This window comes from Myripristis murdjan, chromosome 15 (genome assembly GCF_902150065.1).
Source record: "Myripristis murdjan chromosome 15, fMyrMur1.1, whole genome shotgun sequence".
NCBI lineage: Eukaryota > Metazoa > Chordata > Actinopteri > Holocentriformes > Holocentridae > Myripristis > Myripristis murdjan.
Genome location: NC_043994.1, coordinates 28,772,398 through 28,791,736, shown reverse-complemented (window position 1 = coordinate 28,791,736; position 19,339 = coordinate 28,772,398). Strand labels below are relative to the sequence as shown.

At 39.6% G+C, this 19,339-nt stretch overlaps 3 protein-coding genes across 4 annotated transcripts; 1 reads left to right on the top strand and 2 right to left on the bottom strand.

Annotated features, from left to right (window-relative positions):
- Nucleotides 1-147: 147 nt before the first annotated feature.
- hcar1-3 (hydroxycarboxylic acid receptor 1-3) lies at nucleotides 148-3,472 on the bottom strand. The gene is made up of 2 exons (XM_030071192.1): nucleotides 3,228-3,472; nucleotides 148-2,541 (listed from the first exon to the last, which is right to left on the bottom strand). The coding sequence occupies exon 2, from the start codon at nucleotides 2,450-2,452 to the stop codon at nucleotides 1,436-1,438; it is 1,017 nt and encodes a 338-aa protein (XP_029927052.1). The 5' UTR covers nucleotides 2,453-2,541; nucleotides 3,228-3,472; the 3' UTR covers nucleotides 148-1,435.
- Nucleotides 3,473-6,410: 2,938 nt separating this feature from the next.
- On the top strand, nucleotides 6,411-9,965 carry LOC115373001 (transmembrane protein 229b-like). 2 transcript variants are annotated; one of them, XM_030071197.1, is made up of 3 exons: nucleotides 6,411-6,448; nucleotides 7,392-7,445; nucleotides 8,831-9,965. In XM_030071197.1, the coding sequence occupies exons 2-3, from the start codon at nucleotides 7,394-7,396 to the stop codon at nucleotides 9,313-9,315; spliced, it is 537 nt and encodes a 178-aa protein (XP_029927057.1). In that variant the 5' UTR covers nucleotides 6,411-6,448; nucleotides 7,392-7,393; the 3' UTR covers nucleotides 9,316-9,965. The 2 variants fall into 2 exon arrangements, with proteins under 2 accessions (XP_029927057.1, XP_029927056.1); XM_030071196.1 differs by lacking the exon at nucleotides 6,411-6,448 and having other exon boundaries at nucleotides 7,339-7,445.
- Nucleotides 9,966-12,274: 2,309 nt separating this feature from the next.
- On the bottom strand, nucleotides 12,275-18,819 carry haao (3-hydroxyanthranilate 3,4-dioxygenase). The gene is made up of 10 exons (XM_030070726.1): nucleotides 18,682-18,819; nucleotides 18,365-18,443; nucleotides 16,409-16,492; nucleotides 15,733-15,839; nucleotides 14,991-15,080; nucleotides 14,838-14,881; nucleotides 13,690-13,835; nucleotides 13,065-13,133; nucleotides 12,866-12,948; nucleotides 12,275-12,687 (listed from the first exon to the last, which is right to left on the bottom strand). The coding sequence occupies exons 1-10, from the start codon at nucleotides 18,768-18,770 to the stop codon at nucleotides 12,609-12,611; spliced, it is 870 nt and encodes a 289-aa protein (XP_029926586.1). The 5' UTR covers nucleotides 18,771-18,819; the 3' UTR covers nucleotides 12,275-12,608.
- Nucleotides 18,820-19,339: the final 520 nt, after the last annotated feature.

The following is a 19,339-nucleotide window of genomic DNA, read 5'->3' as shown; positions in this document are numbered from 1 at the left end:
GGAATAAATAACAATGAATGAATGAATGAACACTGCCGCCTTTGATTACATTTGCTGTACTTTGTTTGCAGATGTTTGCACACACTCATATTTGCGTCCAGCGAGGTAATTTTCCCAAATGTATAAACTGCACAGTGTGAATTATTGATGAACTGCTGCAGTTGTAAATCAGCCGGTTGTTAACTGTAAATCAGACAAATCAGATTCCATTGTTGTGTGAGTAGAGTAAGCTGGAAGTAGAGGCGTCATTCTGTTTCTGTCAGTGGTTTCTTGTGTTTGTCTGTAGAAGGGGGATACTGTCATTAAAGGGTTATGGGTCAGTTCATTCTCATGAGCCTTTATTTTCAATGTTTTCTTTTAAGGACAGGGCAGAAATGGCTGCATAATGGAAAGCGGCACATTTGTTTAGGTGAATTTTAGATACGACTTGCCCAAGAACCCACACTTGAATCACAGTCAAGCCACAATGTACGAGAAACAGGCATGTTTGAATGGCTAAGACAGAAGGGGATTTTTTGCAAAGCAAAGAATCACAAATCATGAAATCATCCCCAGTTTCCACACGTTTGCTTATTTAACACAGAAAAAATAAAAATTGTCAAAAATTATTATCATCGTGAAGTGAGCAGGTGGGGTTCTAGGTCACCTTAGCAAGCTTCAGGTTTGAGTTATTTAGAGCCTCTCTCAGCAGGACGCCTTGGCTGCTCCGAGGACTGAGCCCAGGACGGTGATTTTCCTTCGCTGTGTGACATTCACCACCACCACCATACATTATCAGATGGAAAAAATGTTATAGCAGCTAAATGTATGACGTAGGCTAGTGATCAGCAGCTAATGTGATGTTATATTTCATGGCAATAAATGGTCATACTGCCAGACAGATTGTAATAAAATCACAATGTAAAAAGAACTGGAAGATTTGAAAATCTGGGATTTATTATTGGCCTGTTGGCTTATCAAAGAATGACCAAATCCGTTCAATTCTAAAACCAAAGGAAATAATTGCTAATGAAGAGTGATGTGCGTATTTCTTTATTTCACTTTAATGGAGACAAAAAAAAAAATGTTCCTTATCCCTGCGTTATCATCAACAGCAAAATAGCACCACTAAATTTTCTGTATACATGCATTATAGATCCAACAGATGCCAACAGATAAACACAAAGCTTCTGACCTGATGAAGGTTTAGCGAAATGGGATGAGGGGAGAGATTCAGGTTTCTCTTAAGACAGACTCCTCTATTTGTTCAACTGTTCTTTATGAGGATTAAACCTAAGACCTCATGATTATGAAGAACTCACTCTACTCAATGCACCTCTCAGAATATTTTGTGTTACCATTTCTTTTTACAAATGTCTCATTGTTAATAGACAAAACTACAGTTTCCATCACTGAATATCCTGTGTGACATTGATTTTCTCACACTGTCACATTCTCATGTTTTATTGTCACTTTCTTCAAACGTAAACTGTTGTGGCTTCTTTCTTCTCCTCATGCTCAGCTGCCTGAGGGACCTCTTGATAAGGACCTCACGAAACATCGAACTGGAGAAACAGTAGATGATGGGGTCCAAGGCGCTGTTCAGGTAAGTAAACCCAATGGACAGGCGGAAAAGCTGGGTAATCACTTTGTAGGCCATGCAGTCCTGAGGACGGTACAACTTGATGAACATCGCACACAGGCCTGTGACGATACCTGGCATGAAGCAGATGATAAACACAGCAATGATCACTGTTACTGTTAGGATGGCCCTGCGCACCATCTTCTGTCGGCCCTTCTGCCGCTGCCGCAGGACGCAGGCAATCTGGGCCGAGCAGAACAGCAACAACAACAAGGGCAGGAAGAACTCTCCGATGTAGACCACGTAGTGCACCTTGATTGTCGGAGGGAGTTCTTCGTAGGAATTGAAGCTCCGACACAGGGATTTGTCGCCAGCCTTGTGCAGGAGCTTGGTGGCCAACAATGGGGTCCGCAGAGCCAACACAACCATCCACACCAGGCCAGCCATGTAGCCCGCCTGGGTGGACGTCATATGGTTGATGCGGTGGTGTGGGTGGACCACCTTGAAGTAGCGATCCACTGCCACAGCGCTCATAAAGGCGATACTGGCAGAACGGTTCACCGCCAGCATAAAGAGGTTAATGCGGCACCAGGCCCCCCCAAACACCCAGTCCTCCTCACGGAGGATGTTGTCAATGCGAAAAGGCACACTAATCAGGAGCAGGGAATCCGCCAGAACCAGATTGAAGAGGAACAGAGTATGGGGCTTCCAGACCTTCAGGTGGAAACAGAAGATCCACAAGGCCACAATATTTGCTGGCAAGCCCACTATCATCTCCACGATGAGAACAGGAGGCAGGACCGAGCCGACGATGTTTTGGGTGGATGAGCAGCCATACATGGAGGTGGACGTCTGATTTACCATCCCTGGGATCCCGGCTGAAAAATTCATCTCAGCTTTTGTCTGAAAACTGTCTAATCTTCCAAGGTTTCCAAACTGCTCCTTATTTTCACCAGGTCTTAGAGGGTGTGCTGTTGAAACTTCAGACAGGAGAGAAGGAGAGAGAAAAGCTTTTTATGGTTTATGCTTGGTATTTCACAGATTTCAAAACACTGAGATGCAGGAGGTGTGTGTTTTCCTGTTCATGCATGCTTGTACTTGTTTAGGTAAAATGCCAAAAGATTTTAGGTACACTTCTCCTGCAGAGCAGAAACCATTTCACCAGTATTTCACTATTCAATCACTCTATTATTGAACAGTCTAGGGTGACATTTCAGCCACATGGTACTTTAATGAAGCAAGGTCAGTTCAGAGCTGTTAACATATCTGATCAAATACATATATTATACATATATTTTTCCATTTTAAACCTGTGGTGATTGTGTTCTTTCCCACATTACACAGAATTGTCCGATACTTTGTATTGCAATGCTGAATGTTTTGAATTGTGTAAACTTGAGAACGGGGGGCAATGGATATGCAATATAGAACATAAGAAATGCAAAAATATCAACTTTGCACAATGATAAGACAAGTCATTGGATATGTACAATTCTATGTATACAATGGACTACCTCAGCAATTCATTGTATAGTCTGTTGTATACACACACACACACACACACACACACACACACACACACACACACACACACACATATGTACACATTTTTTAGAAATGAAGAAAAATACTCCAACACTTCCAGGTAAAAAACGTTCGTACTCACCAGTCGGTCGGAGTGTCCAGTTAATGTATTTAAAAGATGTTGTTTACTCTACGAGTCCAGAGGTTTCATGCTCCTCAGTTGTAGTGAGACTAGTAGATCCTTGAGACTCTCCTTTTATTAAAGCTGACTTCCTCTGGCGGGCTCCGTGTGGCATGACTATCAACGTATTGTTAGACGAACGAGCCTGTGAGTAAGCCAGCTCTGGTAATTTGAGACACCAACGCCAAAACATGCCTTCATAACGTCTTCACTGCACATGAGCAATCCACAGTCTCTCAGTCGCTTTGACTGATTCTAACTGAACCGAAGTGTGATGCATATACCGATCTGCTGATGATTTGCCAAAAAACAGGGTGGTGGTGGGGACAGGGTGAATGTTTTGAGGAAGTTCTCAGGAAATTCACATGAATTTTCAAACTGCCTCAGTAACCTCTGCCAGAAAGGTTGCAGAACCTTGCAGAACCTCCTACATGACTACAAAATAACTAAAATGACTACAAAATCTATCACTGACCATTTGAGCTCTGGTACCAGGTACTCTGTACCATGAGCTGCCTTATGCTCACACATGGTGTTCATTATGGACAATCCATGGCTCACATACAGGTCCAACAAAAAAGCACCACTTGTTGTGCCTTGAAGTCTCCCGGCAGAACTGTCATTAGGACACTTCCTCAGTGCCTTTGGGATGCACTGAGGCAACCCTCTCTTTTGTCCTGGACAAACGCCAAAGCAGCAGTGCTCAGTCGGGAACTAACAAGTTACAACATACCTGGCTGCTGTCTCACCCCTGGGCATTTCCAGAAAAGGATATAGTGATACCACATGCAACATGCAAGGGCGACAGTTGTTGATGTTCTCAAGAATTCAACACAAGGGCACAGCATACAATAGACAATAAAACATGCCCACTCAAGTTTTTTTTTTTTTTAATTTTTTCTTTTAATCTTAGTGCATTGAAATTTTCTGTGGTGTTTTTCCTGGTAGCAACACTGTCTAATCCAATGTTTAAGATTAACTACTATTTGATAACAGACTGTTTTCCTGCAAAAAATATAGCCGAATATATCATACAGCATCCACCTAACCCCTGTGTAGTGGCCGTTTATACAAAGGTCCAAGTTGCTACTGGTGGCCATTTAATCTGCAAAGCTGTTTTGGTTCTGACTCGTGTTCAATTAATTATCCACTCTTCTTGAGAAACCCAGTGTTACTCCACAGGAGGCAGGATTTATTTGAAGACAAAAACAAAAACAAACAAACAAAAAAAAAAAAACCTGGTCCAATACCAGTATAATGCAGTCCAAAGCTGTACACGTTCACTGCTACACATGTACACAGTCAAACACTTATTTCAATCCACGCTTGCAGATTCCTCCATATCCTAGCTGCACACGCGTTTGCCCTACTGCACACATGGCAAATTGCTGTAAAGCCCAATTAACTGTTGTAAAGCAACAACAAAATATACTTTACTGCATTTAGCATCAAAACACAAATAAATCTTAAAATACCATACTATTATTTAACTGTTGCATGAACTTAAATATAGCCAGAACATATTGCATAAACTACATATCCTAAAAACACTTTATCAAATATTATCTGGTGTGTTAGTGGCTCTCACATCGTGTGTGGGAAAGGCTATCTATTGTCAGGTTCCTTATCTCAGCTCATCTAACTTTTTTTTTTTGTTGTTGTTGTCTCAGAGCAGCATATCTTGTTTCATCTCACTTCACCTCATCGTAGCTCACCATCTGACCTAGTTTCATTCCAGCTTCATTTTTACTATGCAGGAAAGTAATTAAAACTAATTTTAAAGATGCTATAATTAGATGCTATAGGGGAGAGGACGGAGTGAGTAAGATCACATCTCATTGCATCTCATGTCACCCATCAGCTCATCCGAAATCATCTGGTGTCATTTCATTTCAGTTTTATTCAGTTCAGTTCAGCATACCACACCGAACCATGTCATCCTGGTGATTGATTAATTACCTCTGAAAAGTGGAAAACCATGACTTTCACTACAAGTGCTCAGTGAACAGACCTGTAACGTAAAGGTTTTGTGTGTTCGCTTCCAGAAACCATGCAGATTTCCCTAACCAAACTTTCTTTCTTTGTTGAGAAACACACACACACAGTCAGCTCACCAGTGTGTATACAATCAGACCTTTGTTGACTTGATACCTTAACGGTCATTGACTCTCATACATCGATGTATTCTGCCTTCGCAGTCCTCCCACTTTGTTTGCTTGAATAACTGGACTCTGATCTAAAGGTTTATTAGAGTACACACTAAACAAACACACAGGACCCAACAGTGGCATCATGTTGGGGCTGACATCTGCTTATCTACACAAAGATATTTTTATACCACTTTTTTTTTTTTTTTTTTTTTTTTTTTACACAAATAGAGACAATACATGTGTGTATGAGTGGAAATCTACTAGTGGAGTTCAGAATCCATCTTCATGTGTTGACAGCTTGAATTTTTTTTTCAGCATTTCTCTCTAAAACTTGCTATGAATGTTCAGCGAGTGTTAAATAAGCTTCGCTATCGTCTGCATACGATATTACAAAACTGCATCCTTTACAGCTTGTGCTTTTTTTTTTTTTTTTACCTGATCTGTGCATTCTTGAGGAACTGTAAGTGCAATTGTAAAGACGATTTAACTCTGCTTTCATACTTTACATGCTTTATAATAACTTGTTTTAGACATTTTAAATCCCAGAATTAGCATCCTCATAAGGTAACATAAATCTTTTGGACTCTTTTGGTCATGGACTTGTATATTTTCTGTCATGTCCTGGTGTCCCTCGTTTTGCTCCTGCACATCTGCCCTGAGTTTAGTCTCATCAGTCCTGCCCTGTCCGGTTTCCCAGCCAACCAACTCTCCTCATGCTCTCTTGTCTGGTCACCTGCATCTTGTTTGCCAATTAGTTCAGTTAGTATTTAATTCTTGGTTTCACTTCAGTTCTTTGTGCAGTCATTGTGTTTGCCATGTTCTGTGCTCTGCCTGCCTCTCAAGTTAGTTTCAAAATGTTTTCTTGTTATCTGCACATTAAATCAAAATGCAAAAACTAAATGTACTATACTAACGATACAAATTCATGAAACAATATTGAATTTATACCTGCTCAGGGGCACACAGAGCATGTCAACATGAAGACCTGTAATAATTTTGCCGGCGGAATATATTAATCAACAACGTTATGATGTAAGTGTCATGTGTAAGTAGCATTAACAATGTCTGAATTTCTTACTAAAAACTAAATTGAAAAAAAAAAATCCCTGCATGATGCATGATGATCACATACTATAAAGCAACTATTAACAATGGGCATTTGTTAAAAATGTCAGAAATCACACCATGAAATATGACTTCTCACATATTAAAATGTATAATATGTTGGCACACTTAACTAGCGTGGGTTAGTCTACTTATCACAGGTGGATGTAATTAGCTAATCATGTGATTATTGATTTTTTTCCTCACAATAAACACTTGTCATTTCCTTTGGTTGGGTGTTTGCCTGAGGAAGACTTCTTGGCCCTTCTGTACCTGGTAGAAACTGCAGCTGACTCAGAAGTGTCAGGGTCAGTTCTTTGTCTATTGATACACTTATTTTTGTGAGCAGCGTCGCTGACACACCCAGCTACTGTTCTCCTCTGATAACACACAGCAGGCTGGTCCACGACACGGCGAAAACCAGCAGATACACTCTCAGTGGAATTTAGCTCTCTGACACACACATGCATACACACTTTTTTGTTTGCACACGCACACACACACTTCTTTCACGACAATACACACAACCATAGATTCTCAATGTGGGATCAATACTGGTATTACTACACACAGGCACGCACATGCACCCACATACATGCACACATACATACACATGCGCGTGAACACATGCACATGCACACGCACACATTTTTTTCTCAGGTGGTCCAGGTTGACTTCCTGGGTCTCCGGCTCAGTTCACGGCCTCAGCCTATGACAGAGACATCTCTGTGTGTCTCTGATAGCATGGAACAGCTTAATGTTTAGCCCAGGATACACACACACACACACACACACACACACACACACACACATACAAACAGGGAAGCAGCAGGATTAAATCCAAAGCCTCATAGGTCCATATGCTGCTCAGGGATGGAGACGACAGCACTGCATGCGAGGAAGAGTCCAGGCAGCAGCGTCCAAGGTGAGAGTTACGGCTGTTAATGGTAAATTATGTTTAATCAGTGCTGAGGGCCGCACACTGAGGCATGCTGTGGCTTTTACTGTCACTGCATCCTCATTTCAGCTGCAGTGAGTTAAATTATGCACCTGGACTGACTGCTTCTCTGTTCTTGTTCCTATGTATTTTTATTTTAAGGAATCGCTCAGAAATAACCAAAGCAAAGACGGCTCCAGTCGCAGAGTTGATTTCTTACTGACTAACCTGCATCAGTGGGCAACATTTACCAACACAGGCTGAAAACTTGTCGAGGATTTTCACAGCCTTTAATTTGCTAAGCCGGGCTATTAGCCTGCTAATCCACATTACAGTATGTTGTGTTTTCCTGTGTAGGAGGGATAAACAGGACTGGGTTCTATTATTATAGGGGACAGCATTTAGAAACAAACAAACAAACAAACAAGAACTTCCATAAAGGAATAGGAGTGTTTGGAGAAACACATGCAGCAACTGACAGTGTAATAACTTGACAATGTCCAAATGTCATGAAATGTTTCTCAAAATGGTAGAAAAGATTCTCAGTACAATTTATTGCCAGATTATAACACCACATTATTTTCTAAAAAGCTTGTGAAAGGCGTCTTTCATGAGAATTGAAACACAAGAAATCTGACATCCATCCACGTTTCAAAGAGGTATAAAGAAAAAAAAAGAAAAAGAAACCATTGTTTGCAGTGATGATTGTGTGATCATTGCAATAAAGTAATAATAAACAAAAGAGGTAATCAATAATTACTATTATATAGATGAGAGGATTATTACTTTATAAGATGTGTAGTGTATTTTAACTGATGGGGTTACAATAATATGCTAATATTATTAATTTATAACCTAATAAATTTAATTTTAACAATCCTTTAAATAGTCTGAGTTGTAAAATCATCAGATAACTAAATCATTAGATAACCATGTTGCAGAACACATGAAGCACATCTACATGAAGTAGGCTGATTACCAGTTAATGACGACGTTATTACATTATTGGACTATTACAGTAATAAAAGGCAAAGCATTTTTGACCCATTTATTGAGTCAAAGATGTAGCAAAAATGTAGTTGTTAATATGTTCTGCAAAGCTATTACTTTACAGTGTATTAACCTACATTGTTTTGCTTTTTAAAGTGATATTGAAGTGTAGGCTATTTAGTAAAACATTTGCCTGTATAGATTGTTGGGCTCAATATAAGTCCATACACCTCCATTCAGGTAGCTGCACTGTAATGTAACTGTTTGAATGTTATATTGTTATTATTTATTATTTAAAAAAAACCTGCTGATTTTGGATACCTGATTTAGTGACAGAAAATCATACGAAGGCATGTTTTTTATTCGCTGTCGTCCTGTGACAGGGGCCGGTGAGGATGAGGAGGCCCCAGCCGAGCCTCATGGGAGCAGGTCCGGCCGCTCTCTGCCCGCCCTGGTTCGCCTCTACGTCTACGCCCTGCACGGCTGCCTCTGTGAGGTGGCCTTCACCGCCGTCTGGGACTGGTACGACACCCGGGACAGGAGGCTGGCGGGACACAGCAGCCTCTGGGCGCTGCCGATGTATGCCACCGCCATTTACCTCATGGAGAGCCTGCGAGCCTGGCTGCTGGCGCGGCGCCACCTGCTGCCCGTCCGGCTGGCGGCCTACACCTTGTTCATCTACCTGTGGGAGCTGAGCTGGGGGGTGGGCTTGAGGCTGCTGGGGGCCTGTCCCTGGGATTACTCAGGTTTTAAGTACAATCTGGGTGGACTGGTGACTCTGGAGTATGCGTTGCCTTGGGCTGTGGCGTCATTTATTGCAGAGAAGCATGTCATCTGGAACACTCTGAGGATAAGACTGGAGAACTGAGCTGAAATCCGTCTACTGACAGATTCTGAAGTGTAATTCACTCGAGGATGAAACGAAAAGTGAATCAAAAGACAAGCACAAATGGGATCCGTCAATCCCCAGCCACATTATGAAACAATTTTCAAGGTTTGGTCAGAAAATATACATGGATTGTGCGGAGAGAGCGGGCTGTGAAAAGCACCCGATCAGATGTTTTCCACTTCCAGTAAAAGGGAGTCATCAGATGTGAGCAACATGTGGGGAAATCCTGAATGCTTCCAGACGTTTTTTGTTTTATTTTTATAATAAGGCAAGTGAAACCACAGAAGAGGAAGCTGCACATCTTTAACTAAAAAATGAAACTGCAACTAACATCTTCGGTGTAAATCTTCCTCTCATTTGTTGATCAGCTCACTCACATAACTTAAAATCTTTTACGCTCCTTTTCTTGGAATATTTCCTCTCTGATAAACCCAGTGTTATATCTAATAATAATGCTGTGGTTATTAATTATGATGATGCAAATACAGAGCCAATTCTCCCTTAAACAAATCCTATTTTCACTTCATCCAGTCAAACTCTTACCATTTTAATATGTAGTCAGTGATGGTACAACAACTTCTATACTGTAAACAGGTATTTTAATTTTTTTTTTTCATATTTTCATTTTTTCCCCCTTTTTTCCCCCACACAAATTTCTTTACATGATGGCCTGGGGCTGGGCACTGGGCAAGGGCAGTTCAAAATGGAAATGTATATCTTTGTCTTTAAAATCTGCAAATTTATATATATACATATATATATACACACACACACACACACATATATATATATATATATATATATATATATATATATACATACATACATACATACATATATATATATATATATATATATATATATATATATATATATATTTATATATATACATACATATATTTGGATGGATGCTCTAAACACATCTTTCAGATAAGAACAAAATGAGTCACGTTTCCGTTAACAAACAACCATTCGTGACCTGTTGCTGCTGTTTTTGCATCTGTATATATTTTGTCTGTTGGCAATATCCTATAAATCCTGTGTAATTAATCTGTATCCATTTAGGGATAAAAGTTATTAAAGCCTTCCTAAAAGATTCAGGTGAGATCTGTGAGATTTTGCAAAGCTGCTGTGAAATCGTCGGTTAATCTTGGAGGGGGATGTCAATAAAAGATTTACGGTAAATGGTAAATATTCTCTCATTTAATTGTGACAAGGCACAATTGCACAGCTACTAATCAGTGAACCCGGTAGATGAATAAATGGTGATTAGTAGGAGATGGGTCATAATATATCTGCAGTAAAAACAAGTATCTAATTTTTACATGTCATACAGTAAACACACAAGGTGTGGCCCTGTGTTTCTGGGAATTGACAGATGGCTAACAGAAACAGGTTCTGCTTTCACAACAAAATGAATAAAAGAAGTGTGCAAACAAGCTTGTGACTCTTGATTTTGAAGATTTTCAGATTAAAAAAAAAAAAAAAAAAAGTTGGGTTTGGGAGGAGTTGAGTCTTGCCTGGTAGGTTGTTGGTGCATTATAAAATACAACAACAGAGCTGAGTGAGGGATAAGCAGCGAGAAGGTGTGTGTTAAAGATTTTGCCTTGTGATTTTGGTTGAAATTTAACCCGTTGCAGTGACTAAGAACCAAACCCACCACAGGACCGTGCCGTCACTTCGGGGTTTCAAACGCCCCCACAGTTTCATGTATCCGCTCATTTTTTCCCAAAAACTCTGACGCCTGTTCATGTTCTCTTGAAGCTGGCGTCTGCCGCTTTGAACTGGATAAACGTGAGACAGGAGACGCAGAGGTGGTGGGTACATGTTGCCACTTGATTGTTTCATGCATTAGAATAATTTCCCAGCTTCTGCAGCAGCTGCCAGTTCTCAGGAATGAGATCAACCTGCCACAAGGGATACTGCTGGTTAAACCTTCATCACTGTTAAATTAATCCTAACCACAGCAGAGTTTTATATAAGAAATGACCCCACAAATGCCTCACTTTTATCCCAATTTTATCCAGTTTATTTTTGTTCTGAGTATAACATTACATCGGTGATCACAACATGAGCTTCAATGAGGAATACAAATACAAAGTGTAAATTTACAGTCCAGTTTCAACAGATTTTGGTGGTCATCACTACTAAAATGGTTCAAACTTCACTTTCATTTACCGATAAAGGATCTGAAGTGTTTTTCTCTGTTTTGTCATTTGCTGTTCTTTGAATTTTGCAAGCTTGTGCCATTGGTTAGACCTGCATGGAGATTGTGTATTAATGATTGTACCAAGTTAGATCAGCAGGTTTAGAGATTGTGTGACTGAAGCTTTAGATATTGTCTAAAACTAAACCAGACATTAATATTTAAACAAAATTGGTTGGGTCGCTTGTAACAGGGGATTAACTCTTGATTTTACTGGTAAAATAGTCAGAGGCAAGGTTGAATTTTATTTATTTATTTTTTTTTAAACTTTTTTTTTAATATTTTCTTTTTATTTTTGTGATGTATAGCAGAGTCAGTTGTATTACATACCATCAACATTCCCTTAGACGATCAACTGAGTTGTAAATGAAAAAAAATATGCGAGAAATATGGGTTATGAAATTGTTTTAAGGTGCATTTCAACAACTAATCGTTCCCTGCATGTTTGTCCCGACTGAGAGGGGCAGGGCGGAAAGTAACTGACTACATTTACTCATATTACTGTAATTAAGTAGTTTTGTGTACTTGTACTTTTGTGAATATTTTTAAAAGTTAGTAATTTTACTTTTACTTGAGTACATTTTTGCCTAAATATTGTACTTTTCTAATCGCTCCCTGTAAGCATCAGGAACTGGAACTAGAAGAGTATCTGTCTTTGCATATATATATATATATATATATATATATATATAAATTTCCAGTTAAAATAATCTGGTTTGAACTTTGTGCTCTTTGTGAAGTTATTGTTTCTAAAAGGAATCTCAGTAACATGAGTACATTTCAAATGAGTTACCTTTTACTTTTTACTTAAGTGGATTTTTACAGTAGTACTTACTTACTTACTTCTACTTAAGTAAATATCTTTACAGTAACTAGGAACCAATCATCTGAGGGAGCCTGGAGGGTTTCCTGACCAAACTCGCTCTGCTCTTTTTTGCTTTGTGCTGAGTACGACTCCTCTTCTTCACTTTGGCCATGAATATGTGTGTGTGTGTGTGTGTGTGTGTGTGTGTGTGTGTGTGTGTGTGTGTGTGTGTGTGCGTGTGTGTGCGTGTGCATGGCATGATCAGTAGTAGGGTCTCTTCCTTGCAGGATTCTGAACCACAAACAGGGCAACAGTCCCCTTGTCTCGCTGCCACTGGTACCTATAAAGCAGGAAAAGCCGTGTAAGAAAACAACGCAGCTCAAAGTGACTCCCAAATCAATTAGTTACGTGTTTGTTGACGTGTTTAAGACTTCATCCAGCCATCTATTTTCCATTAAGGAGCAGCCAACGGTGGGTGATTCTGTGTATAACCTTTATCGGTACTTATATTGACTCACTCGCTCTGCTGAGGAATGAGCAGACTGTCGCCTTGAGAGAGCCTGACCTCCTTTCTATTCATGGTGACTTTGGAAGAGCCCTCCTGAAAAACAGAGATTATCGTCAGGAACTCAGCCCATGAATCTTGCAAGATTAAAAGTATGGCATTAAGAAAAAACAGGACAAAGCCCATCAAGCCTCAGAGGGTACGGCACACACCAGCTGCCAAATCCACACGTCACTTTCCCGCTTGGACGTCTCGGGCCACCCCGGCCCGTACAGCAGCGTCTGTAAGGGTTTACAGGAAGCAGAAATAACCCGTCACATCTCAACATCAGCTCCAGTATCACCTCTACTAACAATTTAGTTGGTATCTGATAAGAACGACAATGACGACAGCAACAAAGATAACAACAATCATCATCATCATCTTTATTTTATGGCACTTTTAAAAAGTCAAGTTATCTGCTGTCAGAAAAGTAGATAATAAAAACCACAAATGCAACTGAAAAGACCCAGAAATAAATGCGCAAACAATATTTATGCACCGTCTTTCAGAAGTAGGTATATATTTTATATTTAATTTAATTTTATATTATTTACACTCACTGTATTATTGGATATTTTTCCAGTTTCCAGGTACACTTTAGGCCATTGCTGTAATGATTACATCTTATTTTTTTATTGTTATTGTTGTCATTATCATTAAAATTGCTTCCCTGCCTTCCACCTGTGGCATGCTGGAATAACCTTCCACCGCGGTGAGGCTGAGCTGGTATGAAAAACGGACAGATTATGACTGAAGGTCGTATGTCTACACACGTAGTTTCATGTGGCCGTATACCTCCGTCTCAAATTGATCCCCAAACATGTTGATGTGCCTCCCGGTGGCCAGGATCGGCCTCTGTGTGTCCAGCCACTTTTTAAAGTTGAACGGCGGCATGACCCTCTCGGTGTTCATCGAGAACGGAGGGTTTGTGAAGTCGTCATCTGCTCAGCCACAGATAAACACCCAGGGAAAAAATAACAAACAAACAAACAGGTACAGTTAGCTGCCCGGCTGAGCGATGGCTTAGACATGCCTCCTACTCGTGGGACAAAACAAACAAACAAACAAACAAACAAAGCTCAAAGACAGAGCTTTTAGCGACTGTATCTGCCACCGCTGAGCTCAACATGGTGTCATCATCACCAGATATTAAAAGTAAAGTTATAGAGAAACTTAACCGTCCTGATACCTTCAGATTGACTCGCCAGTAATTTAAACCTCCAGAAAATGATTAGCCTATAATAAAAATTGTTTCCCATGTTTATGTGTCAGCCACTTTATGTGACCTAAATAGCCCTTAAAATAAAACATAACCTCGTGTTATACATCGAAGCTCTTATGAGAATCATGTTTAAGATATGAACTGGACCGGTTCTCACACTACTACAGGTACAGTTTTTTTTTTTTTTTTTTTTTTTTGGATGATTATAAATGGCATGCTCTAGTTCCTCAGTGTCATCCAAAACAACTACAGCAACATATATATATGTTTCTCATATGTTTTATGTGGCTAAAACTGCCTGGGGGCAAATTGACCACAAAGAAACACAGATGTGTATAAAATATGTACATGACGCTGAAAACATGTTACCCACTTGTCCCCATTAAAATAGGAAAAGTCATTAAATATGAAGCACAAAAACAATTTTAATCACGCATTTAGAGACGTTAAACACTGAATGTGGTCAAACGGAGCATAAAGATAATAGGAGGGTTGGTGAGTCTGGTGAGTTTTTTTTTTAATTACTAGAGCTTCGTGAAGTATTTTATGGTTTTGTTTTGAAGTTTCATGTTTTAAGCCGGTGTGGTTTTTGTGGACTTTGAGATCACTGGAGGACAGTCCAGGCGTGTCAGTCACGATGTCGCAGCATTTATCCTTCTCTTGTGACAGAAAGACTCGCACTTGAAAATATGACTGTTGGTAATTTCATAAAAAAACTCACATGGATTGGGTTTTCCTGTTCTGCACTGCTCAGATGCCATGAACCTGCGGGAACCAATTACCACGTCAGCCACTGTTTCAAAACAAAAAAGATTTCTGACGGTAATCTAATGTGCAGAAAAAATACTGAAGGCAAAAGGGAAGATATCTTAACTCTCTGATTATTGGCACCAGCTGGGTTCCCAGGTTCTCACAGTAGAACCACCTCTCAAACAGGATCTGTGGGGAGTTGTCCACATAATACCTGAAAACACAAAGAAACGTAAAAATGATTGGCTTGTACCTGCTGGTGAAATCATCTGCAACTTATTTTTTGTTTGAAATAAATATTTAAAAAAATCAAGAAATAGATATGGCGGCAGTAATACTGTGTGTCGAGTCAGCGCCTGTATTAGGTGAAATTGCAAAATGAAGAAAACAAGAATTGGTATTATATAAGATGCAAACTAATTTATAATTCACCTCTTGTGCATGTTCACCAAGCGTGTTGGACCTTTGATCACCCAACAAAACTTCATCACTCAATCACTTTCCCTTAATTTTTAATTGCATGTGCACCGATGCCAGTGCATGATGTTTTATGCGATTAGATATACTGCTGGATTTCCTCTATAAGATGCACTGCTGGATTTACTCCTGCAGATGAAGTTGCAGCTCCGCCACCACACCAAAGGGAGCGGTGAATCCCCCTGAATTACACGTTCTGCTCATTATCTTGTAATTCCCCGGTAAGTAAACTCCCACCAGCTCTTGTCAGTGTCACTGTCTTGTCGAGTCTTGCTTTGCATTAACCGCAACTCGATATAAAAAGGTAGTGAGAGATGGAGTGTGCAGAGGAGGGAGGCACAGTGAAGGAGAAGACAAGCACGGGAAAGAGGGAGGAGGATGAAGTCGACCTCAGGCAGTCTCTCTCAGCCGGCAGCCTCCTCCGCTCCACCACCAGGCCCACGGTGTTGGCCTTCCTCTGGGGGGAGTGGGGGATCCGAGCTGGCAGCAGGAACATCTGAAAACGGGACGCGTATCAGAAACAATGGAAAGCACTGATAAGAAAAAAAAAAGTCGAACATTTCAGCAGCAAGTGCAAAGACACAGTCAGATTTTTACTGCCTCATAGCACAAAAAAAGATTTTTTTTTGCCAGGTTCTGAAAATTATGCCTTTAAAAGCCTTTTAACACACTTAGTAAGATGATTTTTGATCATTGTGCAACTTCTTTTATGATTATTTCAACACACTGGTTCTCCATTCTCAATTTAATTCTTCATATATTTGTTTACGTCAAGTATGACACTCTGTGCTACAGTGATTTGTGTTACACATATATATTTTTTACCTCTTTATCTCTGCTTTTTACTCCTGTGAAGACCTTTGCAGCTCTGATTTAATAGGTGCGCTAAATAAAACTTGGCTCTCAGCTCTAATTATCTGGTTTCCTCTTTATTTAGTAGAGTTTTAAATGAATAAATAAAATCCTCTCAGATGTCCACGTCCTGTGCAGGAGCTTCAGTGAGGCCAAAATTGATGGAGCAGCGTTCGAGAGTGTAAAATATATTATCTCCTTTACTTAGCTCACCTCTCCCTCCTTGATGTGCACGTCCTTGTGTTTGCCATTTTCGACCACCTTAAGGCACATGTCGCCTCTCACCTGGTAGAAGAGCTACTCAGAACAGACACGGAGACAAAAAGAGAAAACTGAGTTGACACATCGAAAGCAAATCTGGCGAAATAGTACTTTGTGTAGTCTACTGAGAAATATTTGTTTAATAAAAAGTGAAAAAATACAGCTCACTACACTCAAGTTGTTGTCAGTGGGGGGAAAATGTGGATGTTTCAAAATCTGTCCAAACTGTATGGATTAATGCAAATTAACAGAACAAAATGACCTCTATAATCTCAAAATTAGAGCCCTGTAACAATACAGGAAATATCAGAAACAGAGAAAAACTCAGAGAAGGAGAGGACACTTTTGTCTTGCTGGGCGAAAACCTCTTGTATTCAATGTGTATATGTAGTTATATCTGTGTGTATGACTTTATATATAAATATTTGCGTCCATGTATGTCTACATATGGATGAATATGTAGTCATATCCTTTTTCCTCTTCTGTTTGTGCCACTGGCTGTATATAAATAAATAAATAAATAAATAAATAAATAAATAAAAAGAAATAACAATTGCAGGACCATTAAAATAATTTACATATTTCATGGCTGTAGCAAATCATGAATTTCCTGCAGTAAAAGCTGGGAAAGAGGATAGGAAGTAAATAAAACTGATATTAATCTAAAAAAAATACTTCTCACTTTTCAATTTTCACTTTCGATTTGCTTCTGCTGCTATAAAAAAAAGAAGGAATTTGAAACTCAAGAGCTAAATAAACCTCTGGAAGAATAGTAACTTGAGGTTGGCATGAAGCTGAAACTGCAAGTGGATCGTGGAAGTGGTTTTTCACAATTTGGGAATTTCCACTTTTGCATCTTATGAAAGCATGCTGTATGTGCATATTGTATGTGTGGCCAGCACAAATTTTTCAAATTAATACCACATGTTGGTGCAAAGCTGGTTTTAATCTGCCTTCTGTTGAAAAACAAAACAAAATGAAACATCTGCTATGCCTAAGTGGATGCCAGCGCTGTTAAACATATGATTTTTAGTGATTTAAAGAGAGTGTAGCATACGATCAGTCAGCGAGAGAAACCTTTCTTATCTCTGATTCCATTATTCTGTTATTTGTAAAAATAACAGCGCTCATCCTAACATTTTGCAAGCCGCCAGGACAGTTATCCATGTTTCTTTCTGAATTAGCTGAACTGGTCTCACTTATTGTCACAAGATATGACAGAATAATCTGAACTGGAGACTTCAACGTTCATATTAATAAGAAATTAGTGATACCAAAGCAAATGGGCTTCGTAAGATCACATGGGCTTTGAACTGACAACGACTCTTTTTTGTTTTTTTAAACCAAAGTCTGGCTAAATTAATGTTTCCAACCTGAGAAAATGACATCTAGATGCTTGTAAGCAATGTTTACCCATGTCCAGGCCGCTCTGTGGACGAGGTTAACACATTTACCAATATGCTGACTAATGCCAGAAACAGAGCAGCACCCCTTCAGGTGAAAAAGAAGGCGTTTATACAGATTTCACAGTCAATTATAACAGCACTCTTGGGCTTTCCAGGAGGATTAATTTCTCTTAGATTATTGCAGAAAACAGAAACAACCCTAGAATAGTGTTTTCCACTGTTAATTTATTACTAAATCCTGCTCTCGGCCTTGATTTTGTCAGCCAAGCCTCCACCACAACATGTGAAGACTGCAGTTTGTTTTTGAATAATCTAAACTTTGAAAAATCTGAATTTGAGTAATTTCACTTGGATTTCCAACTAAGACTTTTACAATATCATCAGCTCCTCCGCTTTTCCTAAAAAAAAAAAGTAACGGTGCCACTGTACTAAAACTGAAATTGAGGCGTGTTCTCTCTTGGTTGAAATGAGTGCACAAAGATGCGGTTGTGATCTCTTTCACCTCCTCCCCTTCTTCGATGTGGTAGTCCTTTCTGGTGTTGGGACCGCCAACGAACATGATGTTCAACTGACGGAAGTGCCTGGGGTCGGAGAGACAAATAACGAAACCAACATGTATACACGTTTCCGTTACGCCAACAGACATTTACTTTGAAACTAAACTAAATAATCTCTGTACCAGTGTCACGAAATACAGTTACTTTTCCATCTAACTTGTTTGACCAGTCAGGTTGGGTAACTCTGCACCCTTTGAGCTGAACCTAAAGGTCTGTGGTAAAGCATACGATCTAAGAGCAAAATAACACTGTAATTACTCACATGAGCTTGTTGCATACCGGTGGTAAAAATTCTTTCTCATTCTCTTTAATCCACTCGTCCACATTCACAAAGAGAGGTTTGTCACTCATTATTAGAAACTGACGGTAACAACACAGCGGGCTACGTCTGCAGTTTTCACCGTGGCTCTGACAAAAAAAAGTCCGAATCACAGAAATGAAAGTTGGAAGAGAGGGGAGGAGCTCTGTTTCCAAGGGGAGGTGAAAGGTTGCTTGCACTGTCACAATAAGTAACTTAGTGGTGACTGCAGTCTGTCTGTGTGTGTGTGCTTGTGTGTGTGTGTTTATATGAATTTCATGCACTAAGCAGTTTTGAGCTAACCAGACATCATTCCTTAGTGATTGTGTAAGACGATATTATTGCATGTGATGTACCGATGAATAAGCAACCACACATACACACACACACACATCCACTCATACTGAAACTGGCATCACAAAACGTAAAGTGGTAGTTATCCAGTGCTGAATGAAATCAGTTTCAATATCAACACTTTTCAACACATTCAGTTCAGATAAATAACACATGATAGAGAGGTACACAAATCAGGATAGTAGACCTAGCAGAAGTACAGCATAGTATAGTAGTAGCCGTATTTTTTATTTAGTCATCACACCAACTTCCACTCTTCTGGGAGGCT